A 22,484-nucleotide genomic window follows, 5' to 3' on the forward strand; every position below is an offset into this window, starting at 1 on the left:
CATCGTCCCCAAAAAAAAAAGAAATCACATCACATCACATCACACAAACAAACAAACAAACAATCGGTCAATAGTGACAATCGATGTTTTGGTTTTGTTGCTTCAGTCACCGAGGCCTTGTTGCGCAAGCTTAAAATGAGCTAAAATTAGGCGTCTGAATTTTTCATTTATCGTGAAAATAACCTTTTAACCAGATAACGATGATTATGATTATGAAGATGAATTTAAATTTGAATGATCATTCATCAGATAAAATGAAAATATATATAAAATGAACAGCTAGATAGAAAAAAAAACAAAATCAAACGAACCATGACGCCCAAGAAATGAGAATGATCCTTGCCTTGCCTTGTTTTTTTTTTGTTTTTTGTTTTCGTTTGTTGCCCGTTGATTTCGATGTCGATGTTGATGATCTTTTTTTTCCATTTTTTTTTCTCGATGATGATGATAATTATATTTACGACCAACAACACAGATGAAAAACAAACAACAAACGAAAATCATCGTATTTTTTTCCCCTTACTCCAATATAGAGTCTGGAGCCAATCATTTTGATTAATTGAATTTTTTTTTTTGTTTTATTCACCACCATAGAAGATGTTGTTGAACTATAAATTTCAATGATGTTGCAGTAGAAGAAGAAGCTGAAGAAGGTGATGGTTTTCGTTGTCCAATCAGATTTATTTTCTCTTCATTGTCCATTGATGATTGTATTTGTGGTTAGATGAAAATGGGGGGGAGAAAAACTGGACAATGATGATGGTTAGTTAGTGCTGGTGGTGGTGGTGTAAAAATCCAGTTTCCGATCACAGATATCACTGTGTGTTCGTTGTTGGTGTTGGTTGATTATTGTAGAGTTGACTATTTTGTTGATGAACTTGATCAAACTTGTTCAGCAAGCTTTTTCATCATCATCAAGATGATGATGATGATTTTTTTGTTGTTGTTGCCTGCTTGCCTGCTTACTCACACTTTGCTGCTTGTACTGCCACCATCATCATCATCATCATCGTTTTAATCAGGTTATTTTTTCCTATAAACCAACGACACAAAAAAAAATCAGAAAAAAAATATCCGACCAGTGATATGACTGTTCTGAGTGTTGATGGGTCGTGCTCAATGAACGACGCCATAATCACCCAAATTGTCGACGCCTGTTCAACACTTGAACATGCCATGATCACCCATTGAGGCGTTGTCATTGTTGCCATTTTTGAAAGCAAAAAAAAAAAAAAGATTGTGTTTGCAAATCAAATTTAATTAAATAAAAATTAATCAATCAAAATAATAGAATGGATTCATGTTTTGTTTTTAATCATCATACAATTACAAATGGCCAAAAAAAATATGATAATGACAATGATGATGAAGCCAAAGAAGGTGTGTCCCTGTGTGTGTATGTGTGTGTCATTTGGATGAATTTGGACAAACAAAAAAACTTTTTCTGACTTGTTAATTTCAAATGGAAAATAATGATTATATGTGGTGGGTGTATCTGGGTGTGTGTGTGTGTGGACATGATTCGTAATTTTGTTTTTTGGTTTTTTTTTTAGTTTTGTTTTCAAATTTGACTGATTTGACGAATCCATAATGATGATGATTGTGATGATGATGATGATGATGATTGAATGTTTTCTGGTTTTTGTTTTAAATATGGCTACTATTTGATTATCGATGATATTGATGATGAATGTATGTATTGGTATGAATGAGGCTCATATATTTATTGATTAGTTAACATGGACAATGATGGATAATGTCTTGAAATTAGAAAATGATGAAAAAAAACCGGTATTTTTATTTGAATTGATTTATTTTCTGTCAATCAATCAATCAATCAATAAATCAATGATTTTGGTATAGGTATAATGGGCGTGTTGGTTGATTTATATCATATCATATCAAGAAAAAAAAGAAACATATATATATGGTAGTAGTAGTAGTAGTGGTATGATTTGATGTGGAAAAAAAAATTAAAGCAATTTTTTTGTCATTATCCTTTGACCTTTTTTTTATTTTATTTGGTTTCACTGGTTTCAAAGTGCCACTGTTGTTTGTCCACGTTGTTGTCCACCTGTAATTGATGGTGATGTAGGTGTCACCGATACAGATGCTGATGATGATGATGATGATGATGATCGTTGAATGGCTGCTACATTTACTGCACTATAATAATATGGATCTGTGAATAGAAAAAAAATCAAACAAACAGAATTTAAATCAGAAATTCATCCAAGAAAAAATTGATGATCATTAACTTACTTATAATTGTTTGATTTGTAGTGGGCGTACCACCGCCAACACCAACACCAACACTGCCACCATTTGGTGATGATATACCACCAACACCATTACCACCACCACCAACACCGCCACCAGCACCAGCACCAATCTGTGAATATGGTGTTGAAACTGATGCGGCTGCAGCGGCTGCTGCTGCTGCACCATAATTGGATGTTGCATAATATCCATGATATGCTGCTGCTGCATAATAATCTCCGTTTGCGGTATTTGTGGCACCTAACGAGCAAAAGCAAAAAAAAAAATCGATTAGAAAAAAAATCGAACCAAAACAAAACCAAAAAAAAAAAAAAACAAATCAATTCATAGCACATGATTTATGGATAACAATCTCTAGCGTTAGTGCTTACACCCAACACCCAAAATAAAAAATCATTAAACACGCAATCAAAAATCAATATGAAATCATCTACCTTGGGCGAGCGTGTCATCATCATCATCATCATCATCATAATCAATATAGTTAAAAAGTTATTTTTTAAATAGTTTGATTGCGTGACTATCGATACTTAATACTGATGATGATGACGATAATCATAATAATCATGGCAAACAAACACAGACACACACAACAAAAAACCAAAGTCAAACATGACAAAAAAGAGAGAGATAGAGAAAGAAAAAAACCCGAGATTACAGCAACAACGGTAATAATCGTGAAAATGATTAAAAAAAAAAAAAACAAACCACAGTATTTTGATTTGATTTGATTTGTTTTCGTCGTCATTTTTTCCATAATAAAAAAAAACATAATGATTCTAACAGGTTTTGTTTGTTTGTTTCTCTCTCTCTCTCTCTTTCTTTTTTGTTCCAAAATCGATCCAAAATATCATAATCAGAACCAGAATATTATGACATGGATATATTCCAAATTTATATTATGTGAACGATTTGTTTATTCATTTTTTTTTACATTTTCATTTGTGAATGAGGTCAATTTTTTTTTGGCGAGAATGATTTCATCATCATTAGATAAGAAAGAAAAAATAGATAGGCGGAGCATCTTATAATCGACAAACAAACAAACAAACGAAAAAAATAATGATTACATAATGATTGTCGCTACTTTTGTCAAATCATTGAATTGATCATCAATCAATCAATCTGTGTGTGTGTGTATAAGCGACAATTGTAAACGATTGATTCAATCAATTTAAAAATTTAGATGAAAAAAAATCGGAATTTAAATGAGAGAAGCTGCACCCAAGAAAAAAAATGCTTGAGTTCCGTGATCTATTGAATTCAATTCAAGTTCAAATAGTGAACGAGAGAGAGAGAGAGAGAGAGAGAGAGAGAGAGACAAAATCTTTTTTTTATCGATCTAATCAGTGTGTGTGTGTGTTGAGATAATTGGAGTAACAACAACAACAGCAGCAGCAGAAACAATTTTCAAAATGAGGAAAATAAAAATGGCCAATTTTAGATGAAGAAAAAAAGAATGAATACAAACATCAATTTACAATCAATTTTCTATTTTTTTTATATGAAAAAAATTGCCCGTTTTTTTCTGGTTGTTGTTGTTGTTGTTGTTGTTCAACCAACAACAATTTATGTCAGCTCATAAAAAACAACAACAACAACAACAACAACAGCAGCAATAGTTCACAAACTGTGAATCTCAATTTCACACAAATGATGACGATGATGATGATGATGATGGAATAGTAGCAATGGTAGTGGTTGTGGAGATGTTCAGTATAAACATCCATAAAAAAAAAACAAAACCAACGCCCAAAAAAAACCAATTGAAAATCAGATAGAATCCAATTCAACAACGACAAGTGAAAGTAGAAGAAAAAGAAGCTAATTATTATCATTATAGACACAGTTACTGGTGAAAAAAAACCATCAAATCTAACGCCTGAACCCTCTTTTTTTCTGAACAAAAGTCAATTTTTCTTCCTGCTGCTGCTGCATGAAAAATTTTTTATTAACCCTTTTTTTTCCATTCCATTTTGGTTCTCTTCAATACGAACATAACGAATGAATGATAGGATGAATCTCGGTTTTTGGCTATCACAAAAAAACTTCTTCTTGATGATGCAAGAAAAGCACACATACAGCACATGCATACATTTTCAAATGGTAGAATTTCAATGATGATGATGATGATGATGATCAGTGATGCGTTCATTTTATTATCATCATCATCATCATTATGAATGATTCCGTAAGTTGCAATGGAAAAAAAACGAAAAAGAAAGAATGGATGAAATCAACTCTTCTCAATGAAGAAAAAAAAATAGCTTTTTATACCGTTCTCTCTTTCTCTCTGCTTGATGTAATGAAAGGCAAGTGAACTTTTTTTTCGATTTAGCACTAGCAAAACAAAAAAACTTGGCAATTTGTGTGTGTGTGTGCAAGGATGTGGATGTTAAATTTTGAGATCCAGAAATGGCGCCCTGTGTTTTTTTTCACGGAATTTTGGTTTACTTTGCTTGCTATTCAGTTGGTGGTGGATTTGAATTGTTTTTTTTTGATTTTTTTTCAAATTTTAAATTTAAAATAAATACTCATCATCATCATCATCGTTCTATAACGGGCAAAAAAAAGCCTCAAGAGATTTGCACGAAAATACACTAAACGACGATGAAATAAAGAATCAAAACGATTCATTTTTCAAAAGAATCATTTTATTTTATTTTTATTTTCATTCTAGAATTCTAGAATTCTGATTCTGATTCTTTCAACTATGGTTCGGGTTTTTCAAAATGGCAGGAAAATAAATTTTCAATTCAAAATAACGAAAAAAAAAGAAAGCAAAAAAAAAACAACACTAAATCATCATAGATGAAATGAAGAGAAGAAAAAAAAATGATTTCCCGAAATTTTTTTTTCCTTTTTATTTATAAAACGCGCCCACAGTTTGTTTTCTTTTTTTTCTGCTACACACACATAAAAACACACACGTACATCAATCCAAATATCGACCAATCAGCCGTCTCGAATAATCATATGAAGGAGGAGCTTGTTGTTGTCTACTGACAATACAAACAAAAAGAGATAAGAAACACAAGGCAAAAAAAAAGACAAGAAAAAAGAAAAAAGAAAAACACAACGATGACGATATATATATGCATCGACCAATTGGAAAGACGTAAAAAAATCAATGAGGCGTGACCATGAACCATGAACCAATTCGATTGATCCAATAATAATAAGATGAGATGTAAGATAATCATTCTCCAATTTCTTTTGCCATCATCATTATTTACTACTACTACTACCAATACTGCACAGAATATTAAAAAAAAAATGATGCTACCACCACCACCACCACCTTTACAAAATGCAAAGAAAAAAAATTTTTTTGTTTTGTTTTTCCTTTTTCTTTCTTTTTTTTCCAATTTAAAAGTAAAATTTCTTTAAAAAAAACAACAAAAATCAGCAAACAAACAAAAACAAAAACAAAAACAAAAAAAAATTCATGAGAACTCATCATCATCATCGTCAAAAAACAATAGATAAAAAAAAAAGAATTTTGTTCTCTGCGATGTGCCAGTGTGCGTGAGATTCTTTGTAATTATCAATTCGATTGTTTTATTTTTCAATTATTTTTTTTCTTTTGATTTCATTTAAAATTTTTTTTTTTTTTTGGCTGAAATAAAAATAGTGATGATGATGATGATGATGAAGAAAAAAAACCCCCGAAAGAACAAATGAACAATCAATTATCGTCGACACATTATTGATTATTTGATTCCCACGATTCAAAAATGAATTGAAAAACCCTTTTTTTTCTAAAAGAAAAAAAAAATAATAATTTTCAATTGAGATAACCGGTTCATCATCATCATCATCATCATCACAATTGATAATGAATCGAAAGGGTCAAAGTTCATAATGACTAACCTCACAAGTAGTTCTATGTGTGTGTGTGTGTGTTTGTCGATACCGACAAAAGAATCGATAGATAGATCGATCGATCGACGAAAAGCAATTAAGTTCAAATTTTTCTTTCTCAACAATTTCAATAGTCGAATAACAATGCGAAAAATTTTTTTTTGTGTTTTTTTTTACCCATTTCGAACAACATCATTGACCAAAAAAATAAAAGCAAAATAGACAATTATAAAGATGATGATGATGGCCATTGCCATTGCCAATCAATCAATCAATCAATCAATGAAAAAAATTCGATTCCGATCCGATTTTCTTTACCATCAAACTACATTGATTTCGTTTCAATCCGATCAACAACCACAACCAAGACCAATTATTGGCTTTTCAATCCAGTCAACAACAACAACAACGAAAAAAAAAACAAACCGCGCTAGTTGAAATCTAATCAAAAAAACAAAAAAAAAATTCCAATGGAGAAAAAAATATTGAAAATCTAAAAATAAAAAAAAAACTAGAAAAAGCGCACTTTAACGGTTTAAAAATGATAAAATATGCACTAACACACTTGTATTTTGACTGTTTTTTTTTTAAAATCAATTTCCATCAATGGAAATTCCGGCCAAAATTGTAGAGATAAAGAGTGACAAGGTTGAAATATTGAAATCCACACACACTTACATACGCACACGGTTTTAGCCTGACTCATAATTTGAATGACAATTTTGAAAATGAGAAATGAATGAAATTTGTAATAATGAAATGAAATGAAAGAAAATTGTCCGTTTCCTGGAGGGAGAAATTTTTTTTTTCTTTCATTCATTCATCCATCTATCTTTATCTGTATATCCACATTGGTGGAATGGATATTTTGAAATTGAAAAAAAATGACAACAACAACAACAACAACGAAAACATAAAATTGTTGTGAATGAAATCGTAGTACCAACAACAGTCGAATTGGCATTACGATTTTTCATCATCATCATCATCATCGTCATCAAAATTATAATTGTGCCCAATGTGCGCTATATAGCTTGCGCGGCTAGGTCATATATATTGAAATGGCTGTATGATGATGATGATGATGATGGCTGATAATCATAGACAACACCGACGATGATTATGGTGATGATGATGACGACAAAAGGCCGCAAGCGGTTTTTTTCTCCACTTCTCATCTTGTTTTGTTTTGATTCATTTTTTTTCCTCATTCAGCAAAAAAAAAACTTTGGTCCAATTTTCAGAATGAAAAAAAAATCAAACTAGCTAGGGTCGTCGTCGTCGTAATGGCATCAACAACAACAACAACAACAACAACAAAAAATGGCCTCGATAATGACCCTTAGCAGTAGACTGGAATAACCATTATTCTGACTGATCAACAACAACAACAACAACAAAAAAAAACAAGGTCGGCATTTCATCAATTCAATTCATTCACTACTACATAACTAATAATAATACAAAAAAATAAGTGTTGCGGTCTAGAGGTCAAAGTTCAATAATGAGAGAGAGGAAGAGAAATGAAATATTAAAAAAAAATTGTGTGAATGAAAATTACTATCGCCAAAAAAAAAACACCGACAAGGTGGTGAAGATGTTGTTGTTGTGTGATGATTATTATTATGTGTGGTTGGTTGTGTTTGGTTTTTTTCTATCATTGAATTTGAATTCGTCATGTAAAAAAAAAATCATAATAACCGTGGCAATAATAATTTGAAGGTGAAAATTTTTCAATTTTTTAACTTACCAATTGGCGGTGTATACAATGTTGTTGTTTCATAATGATGATGTCCACCAGTTACCGGTGGTATTGCACCAGTTCCAATTGGAACATGACCATTTACTAATGTTGTTGTTGCTGTATGATGATAATTTGGTTGCGAAAGCTGTTGCTGTTGTTGTTGTTGTTGTTGTTGTTGATGTGAATGTTGTTGCTGTTGATGTTGTGAGACCGGAATTAATAATTGCTGTTGATGATCATTGAGTATCTGCTGTTGTTGTTGATGTGTGGGCGTTGTTCCACCATTTCCATTAATCATATCCGGTGAATGATGACTACCCGTTCCATCCAAAACAGTCCAATATTGATATTGTTGCTGTTGTTGTTGTTGATGATGATTTTGGTGATTATGTTGATGATGATGTTGACTATGAATATCATTGACCGTTGTTGATGATGTGGACAATACAGGCTGCTGCTGCTGTTGTTGTTGTTGTTGTTGAGATCCAGCTGAAATAGCTGAAACAGTAACAGAAAATGGAGGTAATGAAGTTGAAGATGATGATGATGATGACGAAGAAGTGGGCGTTGTTATATCTGCTACCGATGATGATGCTGCTGATGATGTTGAATGACGTGATATTTTATTATTTGGCAAACCAGCAATACCATTGGATACAGTGGATGATGATGTTTCTCCATTATCGTTATTATTATTATTATTAAGAATTAGTATCGATCCTGAATCATCATTTGTTGTCGCTGATGTTGACTGTGGTGGTAGTGGCGGTGGTGGTGATTCTGATGATGATGATGATGATGTACCATTCATTTGATTCTGATTATTATTGGCAGCCGTATTGGCAACACTAACACCATTTTGATTGTCTGCAATTGTAATGATAAGAAATAAAAATGGAAATGAAAATGAAAATAAAAATGAATGGAAAGAAAATGCGTAGGAAAAGAATAACAAAAAAAATCCAAAAGTGAGATCCACACACACACACACACACAATGGTGTACGGAAAACAAATCGTTACTACAAAACAACCAAATGGGACCAAAAAAATCAAGCAAACAAACACACAGACAAAGGTCACATTCAATTCAATTCAAATTCAATACGACTTATTACTACAATGATGATGATGATGACTAAATTGACTCTTGGGACCAAGAGAGAGAGAACAATTCATTCAATCATTCCGTTCGTTTGACATACACACACACACACAGGCAGACACACGTGTCCGTTTGTTTTCTTGATTTCTTTTCTATTTTTTTTTCTTTTTTTTTTGGTTTTTAATGTTCAATTTGAATGTCAAGTCAAAACAGCAGCAGCAGCAGCGACAACAACAACAACAATGTTTCTCATTTAAACTACCCATATGAATGAAATGAAATGAATGAATGAATGAATGAATGGTAAGAAAAAAAAAATGAACAACCAGGATAGGGTCGTTTGTCGCTGATAGTCAATTTCGGTCATATCCGTTTGAAAACACATGGTGTATATGTGTATTTGATGTTGATTCGGGTTCTATTTTTTTGTTTTGTTTTGTTTTGTTTTGGTGGTAAAAAGAAACAGAAAATAAAAATGTCCGATCCATTAAAATGTCATCAATAATGATGATCATTGTGTTAAACTAACAAACTATTGCTATTACTATTACTACTACTACTACTAGACACAATGCAATTCTTTAGAGAATAGCTTGCGCAGCTATGATGATGATGATGATGATTGAAAATCACAGAATATCAAATGTTTTTCAATAATAGCGGCTTCTTTCTTTTACATTCAGGTTTTTTTTTCAAATTGAAAATTTTCAATTTGAAAACAATAACAATAACAACAACAACAACAACAACCAGGAACCTGAACAAAACAAAATTCAGCTGCTACCGAAATATCACAACAACAATAATGATGGTATATGATGATCCTAGGGGACTCTATGCTATACGATACGATGTTGTTGGTTTTATTACTCGATCAAATTGATCGCTGTCGTTCGTTGTTGTTGTTGTTGTCGTTGTTGTTGTCAGTATTCATTATTATTATTTTTTTTTGTTGTCAGACAAAACAAAAATCTCTAAAATCTCTAAATTAAATCTAATTTAAAAAGGTACAAAGTTTTTGATATATTTTGACATTTCAATAGCAACATCAACAACAACAATATTGACATTTGATATGGATCAAATATGATGATGATAAAATCAAAATTGAATTGTTTGTAATTGTAATCGAATGATCGATTAAGTGTCGAGTAGTAAGCAGCAAGTGGCCATAATAGAAAAAAAAAATACTTACCATCAAGATCTAATAATGTACGTTTCAATGAACGTGTTGGCTGTTGATGTTGATGTCCATGTGGTTGCTGTTGTTGTTGCTGTTGTTGAAATAGATGATGATGATGATGGTGATGATGATGATGATGATCAGGTGATCCTGAAACGGAATTTATTCCAAGAATTCCATTTATAGAATATGTTGCTGTCGGTGTTGTCGATGATGTTGATGATGTTGCCGACGATGATGATGATGATAATTGAGCTGATGCTTGCACAATCACTGATGTTTGATTGGATGAATTATTACAATTACCACCACCATTACCTATACTAATAATATCACCACCACCACTACTACTACCACCAACACCACTAATATCACCCGTTTTAATTGAATTTGGACTAATCATTGATGGACTTGATACATTTGATGATGAGATTGAACCAGAATTTGGTGAATTATGATTGGCTAGATTAATATTATTTGTTTGTATTGTTGTTGTTGTTGTCGATGAACATGATGAATGATTGGAACTACCATTTTGATGATTTTGATGATGATGATGATGATGATGATGATTTTTAGCCTTTTCAGCTGCTTTATTACGTACAATACGATTTATGCTTGAAACCGAGGGTATATTATCAGCATCACATATACCATCGGCTAAAAGACGATCACGTATTTCCCAGGCAAACATTGTTGGATTAGATTTCTTATAATTGGCAATTGCATCAACCACTTTAGGTGTAGCCACTTTTGGTTTCGATCCACCAATAACACCTGGTTTTATACTGCCAGTTTCATAGTATCTATAAAATATAAACAACAACAACAAAAAATCCAGATTCAATTATCCAAAAAAAAAAAAAAAAAAATTAGAAAAAGAATCTATGTTTCTTTTTTTTAGAAATGTGTATATATGAATAATTTATCATCAAAATGAAATTAGCGACAAAATTTTCCGAATTTCCGAAATGGAATTTCGGAATTAAAATTCTACAAATCTGATCTTTATGCATAGAATCAAAAAATAAAAACGCCCACTTTGACAAACAAACAACATATATCGAAAACATGAAAATTTGTTTAATTCTGTTATATCATTATTATCTCCAATCCAATATATTCACTCTATATCTCTATTTTCGCTATTTTTATTTTTATCTTTTAGTTTTTATCTTTATTTTCAGACTTCTAAATTCACAATTCTATATATTCTGTATATGGTGAACCATTTCGAAAATGTTTGGGAAACAAAATTTCACGTGTGTAATAAACGTCAAACTTTTTCCCATTTTTTTTTTCATTCCACCAATTCTGTCCATTCAGTTTGTGTTTGCGTATATGTGAGTGATTCATAAAATTCCTGAATCCAAATTTCAGTGTTCTGACCGAGAAAAAATAATGGAAATAAAACTGAAAAAAAACCAAAAAAAAAAAAAAAAAAATCTAAACCGTGATATGGTCACACACGGATGGACATTCGAGTGAGCGGATGAATAAAAAAAAAAAAAATATAGGCAATGACAATGGTAAAGTACAGGCTATTTTTTTCGAGTTCAAAACAAGAAAAAAAAAGAATGGACTTTCACTTGACAATCTCAATTGACAACGCCCCAGAATATATTAATAACCAAGCGAGCAAGAGAAAAGGAGAAAAACAAAAAGAATCGCCGAAAAAAAAGCTAAACATTTAAAACAAATTCATTCTTACATTCATTCACGCAGACACACACACACAGAATTCTTTTGGCTAAGAATCAAAATACCAAGAATTCTGATTATGTTTTTTATCAGAAAAAAAACAAATTAAAATTTTTTTTTTTTTTGCAATGAAAAACTTGATGGGCGTTTTATTTTTCTTCTTTGGATGTTTTTGTCGCCATGTTTTTCCATGCGAAACACAAACAATTTATTTTTCGTGCGTATAAATAAAAATAAATGACGATGATGATGATAAATGAGATAAAATTCGTAATGTACGTACTACAACGCAGTATAAATCGCAGATCTTTTTTTTCACTTTAACATTCTAAAATCTCGATATTTAAATTTAGATTTTTTTTTGTTTTGTTTTGTTTTTTTTTCTCTGTCTACTCACCTTCCAAGTATTTTACTAACACATCCATGTGATACACGTAATTGTCTGGAAATATCACAGGGCCGTACACCTTGATGCGCTAATTCCACTATACGGCTACGGACAACATCCGGCAATGGACGTCCATTCACGAATACACCACCCAATTGATTGACACCACCATGGCCTTTCAAGACAACAACAAAAAAAAACAAGAAAAAGTAAAGAATTTTAGAATTAATGAACGAAAAAAATTAATCAATCGATTAATCAATCAAAAAAAAATCAAAAATCAATCAAACAAAACAAAACAAAAAAGATATAAAAAATTTTAATTTCAGCTAAAATTAAGCTAAGCTAAGCTAAACCTCAAAGTTAAATAAAAAATGGACAAAATTTCAGTTAATTTACAAGAATAATATTCCATCATGGATGCATTATAACGATATAATGAAATATCCATGATGTTTTGGACTTTGGAGAATTTCGTTGTGTTCAAAAAAAAAAAAAAAAAAAAAAAACAGAATACGATAATGATGACGATGATGATGATTGTGGACAAATTTTCAAGTTCAATTCACACACACACACGTGTCGTTTCTATATTTGTTTTATTTTTCTTCCACATTGATTGTTGAACACAAACACACACACACACACAATGAAAAGTGGAAATCATTCAACCTTGATGGATCACGTGTATATATGATATATAAACATTTTGTTTCAGGCTGTTTTTTTTATCGATCACAATCGATTCATTCACACATAAAATATGAAAAAAAAGTAAAATTCTGCAATTTGTAAGATAAAAAAAAAATTACAGACAATCAAACACATGGACACGTGAATCTGTATTTATTTTTTTTTCAGGGTTGATTGACCAAAGATATTCATCGTGTCATTTTGTGAATTATCTTAAAGACACAAAGTTAGCCTATTTTGTCGACCTGGTTCGTTGATTCTGGTTCAAGATCATCCAAATTGGTGACACAGAAAAACAGTCAAGATAACACACACACACACACACACACACAATGAGATTGAGAAAAAGTGAAAGTGGATAGAACCACGATTAGATTGGATTGGATGCACAACGATTCACATCGATTCACATGTCTGGATGAATGGTTCGCTGACATCATCCATAGATGATGATGATGATCATTTAGGAGCAAAAAAAAACCGATGCGATTCATTCATTCAAAAGACAAGACGCAAATTCTTTCAGGGTTTTGTTTTTTTTCGTTTTAACGCTTTCATTTTTTTTCTGTTGTTGGTTAAGTAGTCAATGGTCAATCAGTCTTCGTGATTTGTGTGGGTGTCGTCTTTTTTCCCTTTTGTTTTTCTTTTTTGATCAAAGATTATCAAGCCTTTAGGGTTGAATGATCAAATATTGTTCAGTGGTTCTTAAATTGGATTCAATCATCATCATCATCATCATCATAGTGATCGTTGGATCGAATCGGATCTGGATGAACGGATGAATGGTTGGTCGGATTTGTTGTTGTTGAATGAATGGATGAATAGTGTTAAATCGTCATCATCATCAATGAATTGTCCGAATTTTTCATTGTCGTCATCTTCTTCATCTTCATTTTTTTTTCTTATGGGTTTCTTGTTAGAATTTGGCGTTTTTTTTTCGTTTGGATGATCGGTCGAGCGAATTGTTGTTTGGTTGAAAGTGAACAAAGAACAACAGAATAAAAGATACAGTTCCCTGGTTTTTTTTTCATCTAGGTTTGTTGTCCTGTAACGGGTGTGTGTGTGTGTATATGTGTGTTTGGTTGACTGATGTTTGGTTGGTGGAGGTGGTGGTGGTCAATCGTGTGAAACGAATTGTAACATTTTGCCCCTTTCACTATTTTTTTTTGGTAGTGAAATAAAAATCTGAAACACACATCATTCACACACACACACACACAGTGTTTGACATCACTGACACACACACACACCGACGAATTCAAGATGCGGAAGAATGGACAATACCGGCAACAAGCATTGAGAATAATGAAAATCATATTAATACAAAATTCAATGTTGAAAATGAATCTTCAAATGAATGAATATTCTCGATGTTCTTCTTTTTTGCACATCTTTGTCAATGATTCTTATCGAATGTGAATGAATAAAAAAAAAAAAATAAAAAAAATTGACTGGATGGCTGATTTTTCACCATGATCATCATCAGTCAGAATCATTCTCTTCTTTGGATGGATGAATGAATGAATGAATGAATGAATGAATAATTCTTGTCTCTGTTTTTTTTTCTTTGCTTCAATTCTGTTTCTTCTTCTTCTTCTTCTCGTTGTTACTACTATTATTATTATTATTCTTGATTCTTGATATTCTATGTTTTGTTGTTTGGCTGTTGTTTGTTGTCAGTGTACACTATGGTTTCATATCTCATCTATATATATTTTGAAAAAAAATTCTACACATTCACATGATAATGATACGCCTTAGTTGGATTTTTTGTTGTTGTTGTTGTTGTAAAAATACATCACCAAACGCATGCGTGTGTGTGATGTATATCCTGTGTTTTATGTATGTGTGTATGTGTCATGGAAACCATACTTGTGAACTTTGTATATACAAAGTGTGTGTGTGTGTGTGGGATGCAACGATTCAGAGATCATCCCATTATCCCAAAAGTGATATATTCGTAAATTGTCATCATCATCATCATGATCATAGAATTGGAAATTCTCGAACTAGTAGTATAGTAATAAAAGTAGTGGTAATATGCGGAAATTTACAACAAAAAAAAAATTTGTCAAATGAATAAAAAAAAAGACAAGGAAATCACATTGTCACCAAAAAGTCAGTGAAAATTCAGTCCAGCAAAAAAGAAAAAAAATATAGAAGAAAAAAAACCCGAAAACGAACCAAATTGGATCCAAAAACGAACCAATAGTAAATGGTTATGGATGATTACCAAAAAAAAAAAAAAATAAAAAAATAAAAAAAATGTAATTTTGTAGTAGTGGCCAGGCGTCATTGTGAATATTCGGACACACACACAAAGAACCATACATTGTGTATTGTAATATCAGGCTTTTCTAGGCTAGAATTTAGAAAATGGATGTCATAACATGGAATTCTCAAGTATACAAAGAAGCTAAACAAACCAAAGAAAAAAAATCCACGATTCATATATGACGACATAATGTCATCATCATCATCATTTTTCAAAATAACCGTTATATAATAACGAAAACAGCAGCAACAACAACAACAACAAAAATAATCATAATGATGATGATGATGATGATGATAAGATTGTTCATTAGGTAAATGGAATCATCATCATCGTCATCATTCCCAATAGAACACTCCTTACCCAAATTTTATTTTATTATTATTATTGTTATTCTGGCCTGTTGTATATATATTTTTTGTCCATTTTGGATTCCATTCCTGGTTCATAGTCATTGTTGTTGTTGTTGTTGTGTTTTTGGATGACGATGGCGATGATGGTAGATCCCGAAGGTATTAACCAATGAATTGTTGTTATAATCATAATAATAACAGTGTAATCAAGTTAATGATGATTATTATGATGATGATGATGATGATAGTTTCTTTTTCTTCTTCTTTTTAGTTTTTTGTTCGGTTCTGGTTCTTCTAGGTCGATCACAAATGATCACAGATGATGAGATGTTTATTATATTCTTGTTTAGTATTTTTGATGTACACCAGAAACCAGGAATATTTAGTTGTTTTTTTTTGTTTGTCAGGTTTTATTTGATTTCGCTGGACAAACATCAAAATGATACACACACTCACACACACACAAACAACAGACAGATAGACAGATTGAAACCAGACAAACAATTTTTGTTGTTGTTGTTGTCGGTCTAGGTAAAGTTCTGACTGACTGTTAATAATAACGATGATGATGATTGTAATAATGGACTTTCTTATATGGTCCAAAATAAAGATAATAATACAGTTGCGTATTTTCTGTTCACGTGGAACAACACCATAAATTACGTACTGATCATGGTAATGGCAATGGGGACTAGTGAAAAAAAAAATTTTGACCCATACAACACACACACACACACATACACAGAGAGAAACGAGAAGGTGTATGATAATTTGTCAACAGTTCGTTAGTATTTTGCCGCCAGTTAATTTTTTAAATTTTTTTTTTGAATTCGGCCGCAGTCAATACACACACACACAAAACAAACAAACAAACAAGGTGTCAATTGAAAATCAAATGATAATTATCAGTATGATGGTGGTCCATCATGGCGGTCATCAATGGATAGATTTGTGGGTGGTCCATTTGGATCGTTTTTTTTTTGGTTTGTTGAAAATCATAATAGATGTATGAATTCAAAAAGAAAAACAAAAAAAAAAACAAAAAATTCAAAAAAATTTCATTTCCATTGAAATAAAATAATAATGGAACGAGCAAACGAACGAACCAACAACAACAACAAGAATTGAAAAATTGAAAAGTTTTTTTCTCTTGCTTGAATCGAAATTTTTTTTTTGTTTCAAATTCCCTTTTGAGGGAATTGAACGTGATGATCAAACTTTTTATTTTCAATTTCATTTGGGAACTGGAGTATTTTTTTCCTCTTCTTCTTCTGCGTTCCAAGTGAATAAAGAGTTTCGTTTTCCAAAATAGGGAAAATTTGGGATTCATAATTGAAAATTCCTAAAAATAAAAAAACAATTTCAACGATAATCAATTATGATTATCGTCGTTAGGTTGTCAACGCACAACGTAGTCATCATCAAAAAGCCATCAACATCAGCATTGATTGTGTTAAGAGAAATTCATTGAGCTAAAATTGAACAACAAAAAATTTTTCCTCACCACATCAATCAATCAATCGACAACCCTATCATTTTTCTACAACGAAAATTAATTGAATATATCGATTTTTTTGTTCGGGAAATTTTCTGGAAAAAAAATAAATTTTCCCAGAAAATTTTCTCACGCCTTTTTTCTCAAAAAAAATAACCACCACCACTTTATGAAACAAAAAATTTTTAATTTACTGAACTAATCGCTAATGGAAAAAAATGGGTTATCCTAGAAAATTGAATTCTAGTGTATCAACAATCGAAAACATCCAAAAAAAAACGATCATTTCCGATGTTGTTATAAACACGCGTGCGAATCAAAATTTTTTTTTTCATTTTGAAAATTAGCATTCAACAATGATAATGACTTTATCTCAGCTGGATTCTGATTCAGTTAATCATCATCATCATCATCATCATCATTGAATTTTGTTTGCCGCCAATACAATTGTCGGCCAGAATATAGAAAACGGAAATTGGCTTACTTATAACACTCACTCAAACAGCGTGTACACACACACACACACACTGAGAATCATTAATGGAAAACATCGAAACAAAAAAACAAAGAAATCGATTCTCTCAATTTTTTTTTTCGTTGTTCGGTTTCGAATCAAAGTGAACAACGATGAAATTTTTTTTTCTTTTTTTGGATCAAACATGGGTCATACATAGAGAGAAAGAGAGAGGAAGAAAAAAGTCAAAGTTGAAAACCCTAAGAAAAGTCAAATGTAAAATGAAATGATATGAGACACGCGTCTGATTATTGTGTGTGTACATGTGTGTGGTATACAAGTTTTCACTAAAAAAAAAAACAGGACACGCGACAATTCAGACGAAAATTTTTTTTTTTTCATTTGGAAAACGTACCACCAACATTGATGTTGCTGACTAATTCACAATGACGACGACTACGACGACGACGACGATGATGATGATCTCATCATAAGGTCCCAGATGATGTAATCTAGGGAGAAATTGATGTAATGATGATGATGCTGTCAAATGGATTCGTTACGAATCATTTCATTTTCACATTTTTTTTTATTCTGAATTTTTCATATGACACACACACACACACTGTTGACAAATTTTTTTTTTTTTTTTTTGATTAGGAAAATTTTACAGAAATTTTTTTTCCACAAGAAATTTTCTCAAATTCAAGAATCATAATAATAATAAACCAAAAAAAAAAAATCATTCATTTCATTTCATTTTACTATTGTGCCGGAAATTCCGGTCGTTTTTTTTTTGATTCAAACTAAATTTTTATTCTTTTATTGCTCACGATGATGATCATGATGATCATCTATAATCATCATCCAAAGGTCCAAAATACAAATTTTTCTGTCTCTCTCTCTCTCTCTCTCTCTCTCTCTCTTTCTATTTGCTTGCTTGTTTTATTTTGTTTTGTTTTGTTACTTCCTTCCTTCCTTCCTGCCTGAAACTGGCATTCTATCATCATCATCATCAGTAAAATCGATAAATGTCTCAATCTAGCAACGGCTACTACTACTACTGAATTGACTGACCTATCCATTGGTTTAAATAGTTTTTTGTTGTTGTTTCTTGGTTTAGATTTAGATGAATGGATGGATGGACGCACAAATTCTTTGAAAATTTTTTTTGTTTTATTTTGTTTGGTGACTAACGTTCCGCAACCATGGATTCTATAGCATAAACACACACACAACAACAACTGGATCATCATCATCATCAGTATCGGTGGCCATAGATGACCATTGTCTAGTTGTTTAGTTAGTTATTTGTTTATATTGACTACTTTCTTATTCTTGTTCACTTGTTTTTGGGTGTTAAGGATTTTCACTTTGTATTCAAAGTATGTGTTTTTTTTTCTATAGAAACCAAAATTCGTTTGTTTTGTTCTGTTTATCTTTTGTCGTTGATGGATAAACCGTCCGTAACCGTCATGCATCGCAGTTGGTTGGTTGGTTGGTTGCGTTTCATTTGCTTGGTTGCTTTTTACCGATTTGGCTGGTTAACTTTTTTTTCCATGTTTAATGGTTCCGTGGCGGTGTAACCATCATCATTCTCGCGGACAAGTTAACCAGAAACCAGGAAAAAAAGTGAGAAACAAACAAACAAAAAAAAATTCACCTGAATCTTTCAAGTGAAAAAAAACAAGAGAATCATATGGTCCGTATCTTTGGCACGAAATCATTATCATCATCATCATCAACATCATTTTTCATGAACATTCAAACGAAAGAAAAAGCAAACACACACACACACTGTATGTGATATATGTGTCAAGTTTAAAATCATTAACTAATACTAGGTTAGTAATATCTAGGTAAATTGTGTGAATTAATTTTGTTTTTTTTTTCCTGATCACCAATCAAATTGATGACCAATGATTGGGAAAAAAAAACATCCTAACCTAACCCTAACACTAATGGCCCTAACTTACGTTTCTTCTTACTAGATACTGGTGATGGTGTAGATGGTGTTGTTGTTGCTGCTACAGTTGTTGTTGTTTTCGACGGTGTTGTAGTTGTCGTTGATGCCGAAGATGGTGATGATCCAATCATTGATTCATTATTTGTTGATTGATTATTATCATCATTTGTTGTTGTTGCTGTCGTTATCAAAATTGTTGTCAATGGTGAACCAAGTGTTGTATATTGCTGTTGTTGTTGAACAGAATTTGTAGGTATTGCACCGGTTAATGTTGCTGTTGCTGTTGTCGTTGTTGTTGGTGTTGTTGTCGATGGTGATGATGATGATGATGGTGATGAAGCGGAAATGGATATTGGTAAATGATGAGAAAACATGGATGTATTGCTGCCACTACCATTATTTAAAGTCAGTGTTAATAAACCACCACTACCACCATTATTATTGGTCATTAATAATGATGGACCATCCGGTGCTTCATTGGCTAATAAACCATTTGTTGCTTGTTGTAATAAATCAGGATGATGATGATGCATTATTGTTCCATGATATTGAATTTGTGGCTGTTGTTGTTGTTGTTGTTGCTGAATGTGTGAAATTTGTTGTTGTTGTGCAAAATGATGTGACTGTTGTTGTTGTTGTTGTAAATGTTGTGGATGTTGTTGTATATGATTATGATGATGATGTAATAAATCAGATTGATCTAAATTTATTGTATGATGACCATTATGATTTAAATGATGATTATTATGACCAAAATGATTTATATGATGATTATTTTGATGATGATGAGGATGAGAATGATGTAATTGTGTTTGATTCGAAAATTGTTGTTGATGATGATGTTGTAAATGTTGTTGATGATGATGATGATGATGATATTGAACACCTGTAGCAGTGGTATTATTACCATTCGTAAATGTTGTTGTTGGTGCTGTATAACCACCAATCATTGCGGCAGCAGCAGCAGCTGCGGCTGCTGCTGCTGCTGCCGCCGCCGCTGCAGCTGATGTAGATGATGATGATGATGTAGTTGATGGTGATGTTGTCGATGATGATGATGATGATTGATGTGTACCCGTTACCGGATATGTAATATATTCCGGTTGTATTAATGTATCGTTCATTTTAAATTTTTTTTTAGTATTTAATTTTATAAAATAAAATCAACACACACAAAAAAACATTTTGGATATAAAACCAAATAAACACACACACACACATTCACACGTGATCATTTGACATTGAAGAGAGAGAAAAAAAAATTCATTAATCGATTGTTAATTTCGAGGTTAACAACAACAACAACAACAACAACAACAGCAAAAAAAAAGAGATCAGGTATCGATGTTGAAGAAAACAATTGATGATCATTAAATCGAAACCAAAGAAAAAAAGAGTCACATTTATTGAATTCGTTTAGGTTGATTGAAAAAAAATTTTTATTTTCATCACGTTAATCGATTTTCGGTTCGGTTCAATTGGCTGGTTGGTTGGTTGGTTGGTTGAATTATTGCTCACCATTTTTTTTTTTTTTTTTGGATCAAACGATGACGACATATATATATTGATGATTGTAGTCGTTACTTGTTAACGATCCGAATGGTTGATTCGACTGATTGAATCAAACCAAAATGAGTGAATGATGAAAAAAAAATATTTAAATGTCTCTTTCATCGACTAACCAACAACAACAACAACAAAAAAAATCTTCAACAATTGTCATCAAACTATACCATGAACTACCATTGTCAACTATTTCTATCACTCCACCTTCTCTATTTCTCTCTTGCTCACTATCAGCATCAATAAAGAGAAATATCAACTGAATTTATTTAAAAAAAAAACAAGATGAAGAGAAATACTGGTTTACAGGTATATATACAAAAAATAAAATCAAACACAAGTGTCACACAAATAAACAAACAAACACTAGTTGCTTCGCTACTGTCTGTTGATGATGGTCTTCCATCATTATACATATCTAGTCTGGTTAAGTTGTTGTTTTGGTTTGATTCTCTCTTTTTTTTTGAATTTCATTCTTCTTCTTCTGATGATGACGATGAATTTTACCTGGCCATTATTACCATTAGGTTGTTGGATGTGTGCAACAGATGTGTGTGTGTGTATTGGAAGTTTTTTTTAACGCCCTCGTATAGGCAGGTATATTATGATTTGGCTAGCAAATGGGCTGTCCTTGTTTCTATTTCTGTTTTTTTTTTTTTCATTACTTACCTGACTCCAATGTTTGTGGTGATGATAAAAACATAAGAATCGGCTTTGATAACAGATGATTGATCATTACCATTTTTTGCTCATTGATAATAATAATAATAATAAATAGTAGTAGAAGTGGTATATATGATATAAACATGACTAGATAGTAGTAGTGGCTATAATTATCATTGTTAGTTTTTTTGTTCGGAAATGAATGATTATTTTTCGTAAATTGTTAAAATAGCCGATTTTCGTGGGTGGATGTGGCTGTGCTGCTATTTTTGAATCGGCCATTGGTGTCAATAAACCCTATCAATAAAGTTTTTACGTGTGTCTGTGTCATGTTTCATCATTTTGGAACGAAACGGGCAACGATAATTAAACGAAAAATAAAAAACGGAATAACACACACAAAATTGCTTTTTGTAAGTTTTTTTTTCACAAGTTCAACTGTTGTATTACCACAACGAACAACAGTCAAGCAAAAGAGAGAGAGGGAAAAAGTCCGTTGCAAGATTCGTTTACGCTTTCCACCTGTGATCAATTCGTACTACGTATGTAGGATAGATAGTAATTACCTGGCAATGAAATCCACAACGACGACGACGATGATGGACCCTAGTTTTTCATTGGGACATTCAATTTGCCATTTTGAAATTGTTATATGGTAACGTTTTTTTTTGTTGTTTTGTTTTTCTGGAACCAAACAAACCGACCGATCAACCAAAAATGGAGATGATGACCTCGCGTGCAGAGGGTTCACATATTAT

The 22,484-nt window shown here is 31.8% G+C and overlaps 1 protein-coding gene across 1 annotated transcript; it reads right to left on the reverse strand.

The window, feature by feature from the left end:
* Positions 1-1,250: 1,250 nt before the first annotated feature.
* LOC124496881 (uncharacterized) lies at positions 1,251-21,248 on the reverse strand. The gene is made up of 6 exons (XM_047060444.2): positions 19,523-21,248; positions 12,274-12,439; positions 10,188-10,981; positions 7,895-8,755; positions 2,263-2,520; positions 1,251-2,182 (listed from the first exon to the last, which is right to left on the reverse strand). The coding sequence occupies exons 1-6, from the start codon at positions 20,622-20,624 to the stop codon at positions 2,037-2,039; spliced, it is 3,327 nt and encodes a 1,108-aa protein (XP_046916400.2). The 5' UTR covers positions 20,625-21,248; the 3' UTR covers positions 1,251-2,036.
* Positions 21,249-22,484: the final 1,236 nt, after the last annotated feature.

Source organism: Dermatophagoides farinae, chromosome 7 (assembly GCF_024713945.1).
Source record: "Dermatophagoides farinae isolate YC_2012a chromosome 7, ASM2471394v1, whole genome shotgun sequence".
NCBI lineage: Eukaryota > Metazoa > Arthropoda > Arachnida > Sarcoptiformes > Pyroglyphidae > Dermatophagoides > Dermatophagoides farinae.

Excerpts from the sequence above, each read along its gene's own strand:
- LOC124496881 (XM_047060444.2), bottom strand. The coding sequence starts at position 20,624 with ATGAACGATACATTAATACAACCGGAATATATTACATATCCGGTAACG. Across the intron at positions 10,982-12,273 it reads GTTAGTAAAATACTTGGAAG|ATACTATGAAACTGGCAGTA; the intron begins GTGAGTAGACAG and ends TATATTTTATAG. Across the intron at positions 2,521-7,894 it reads ATTGTATACACCGCCAATTG|GTGCCACAAATACCGCAAAC; the intron begins GTAAGTTAAAAA and ends TTTGCTCGTTAG.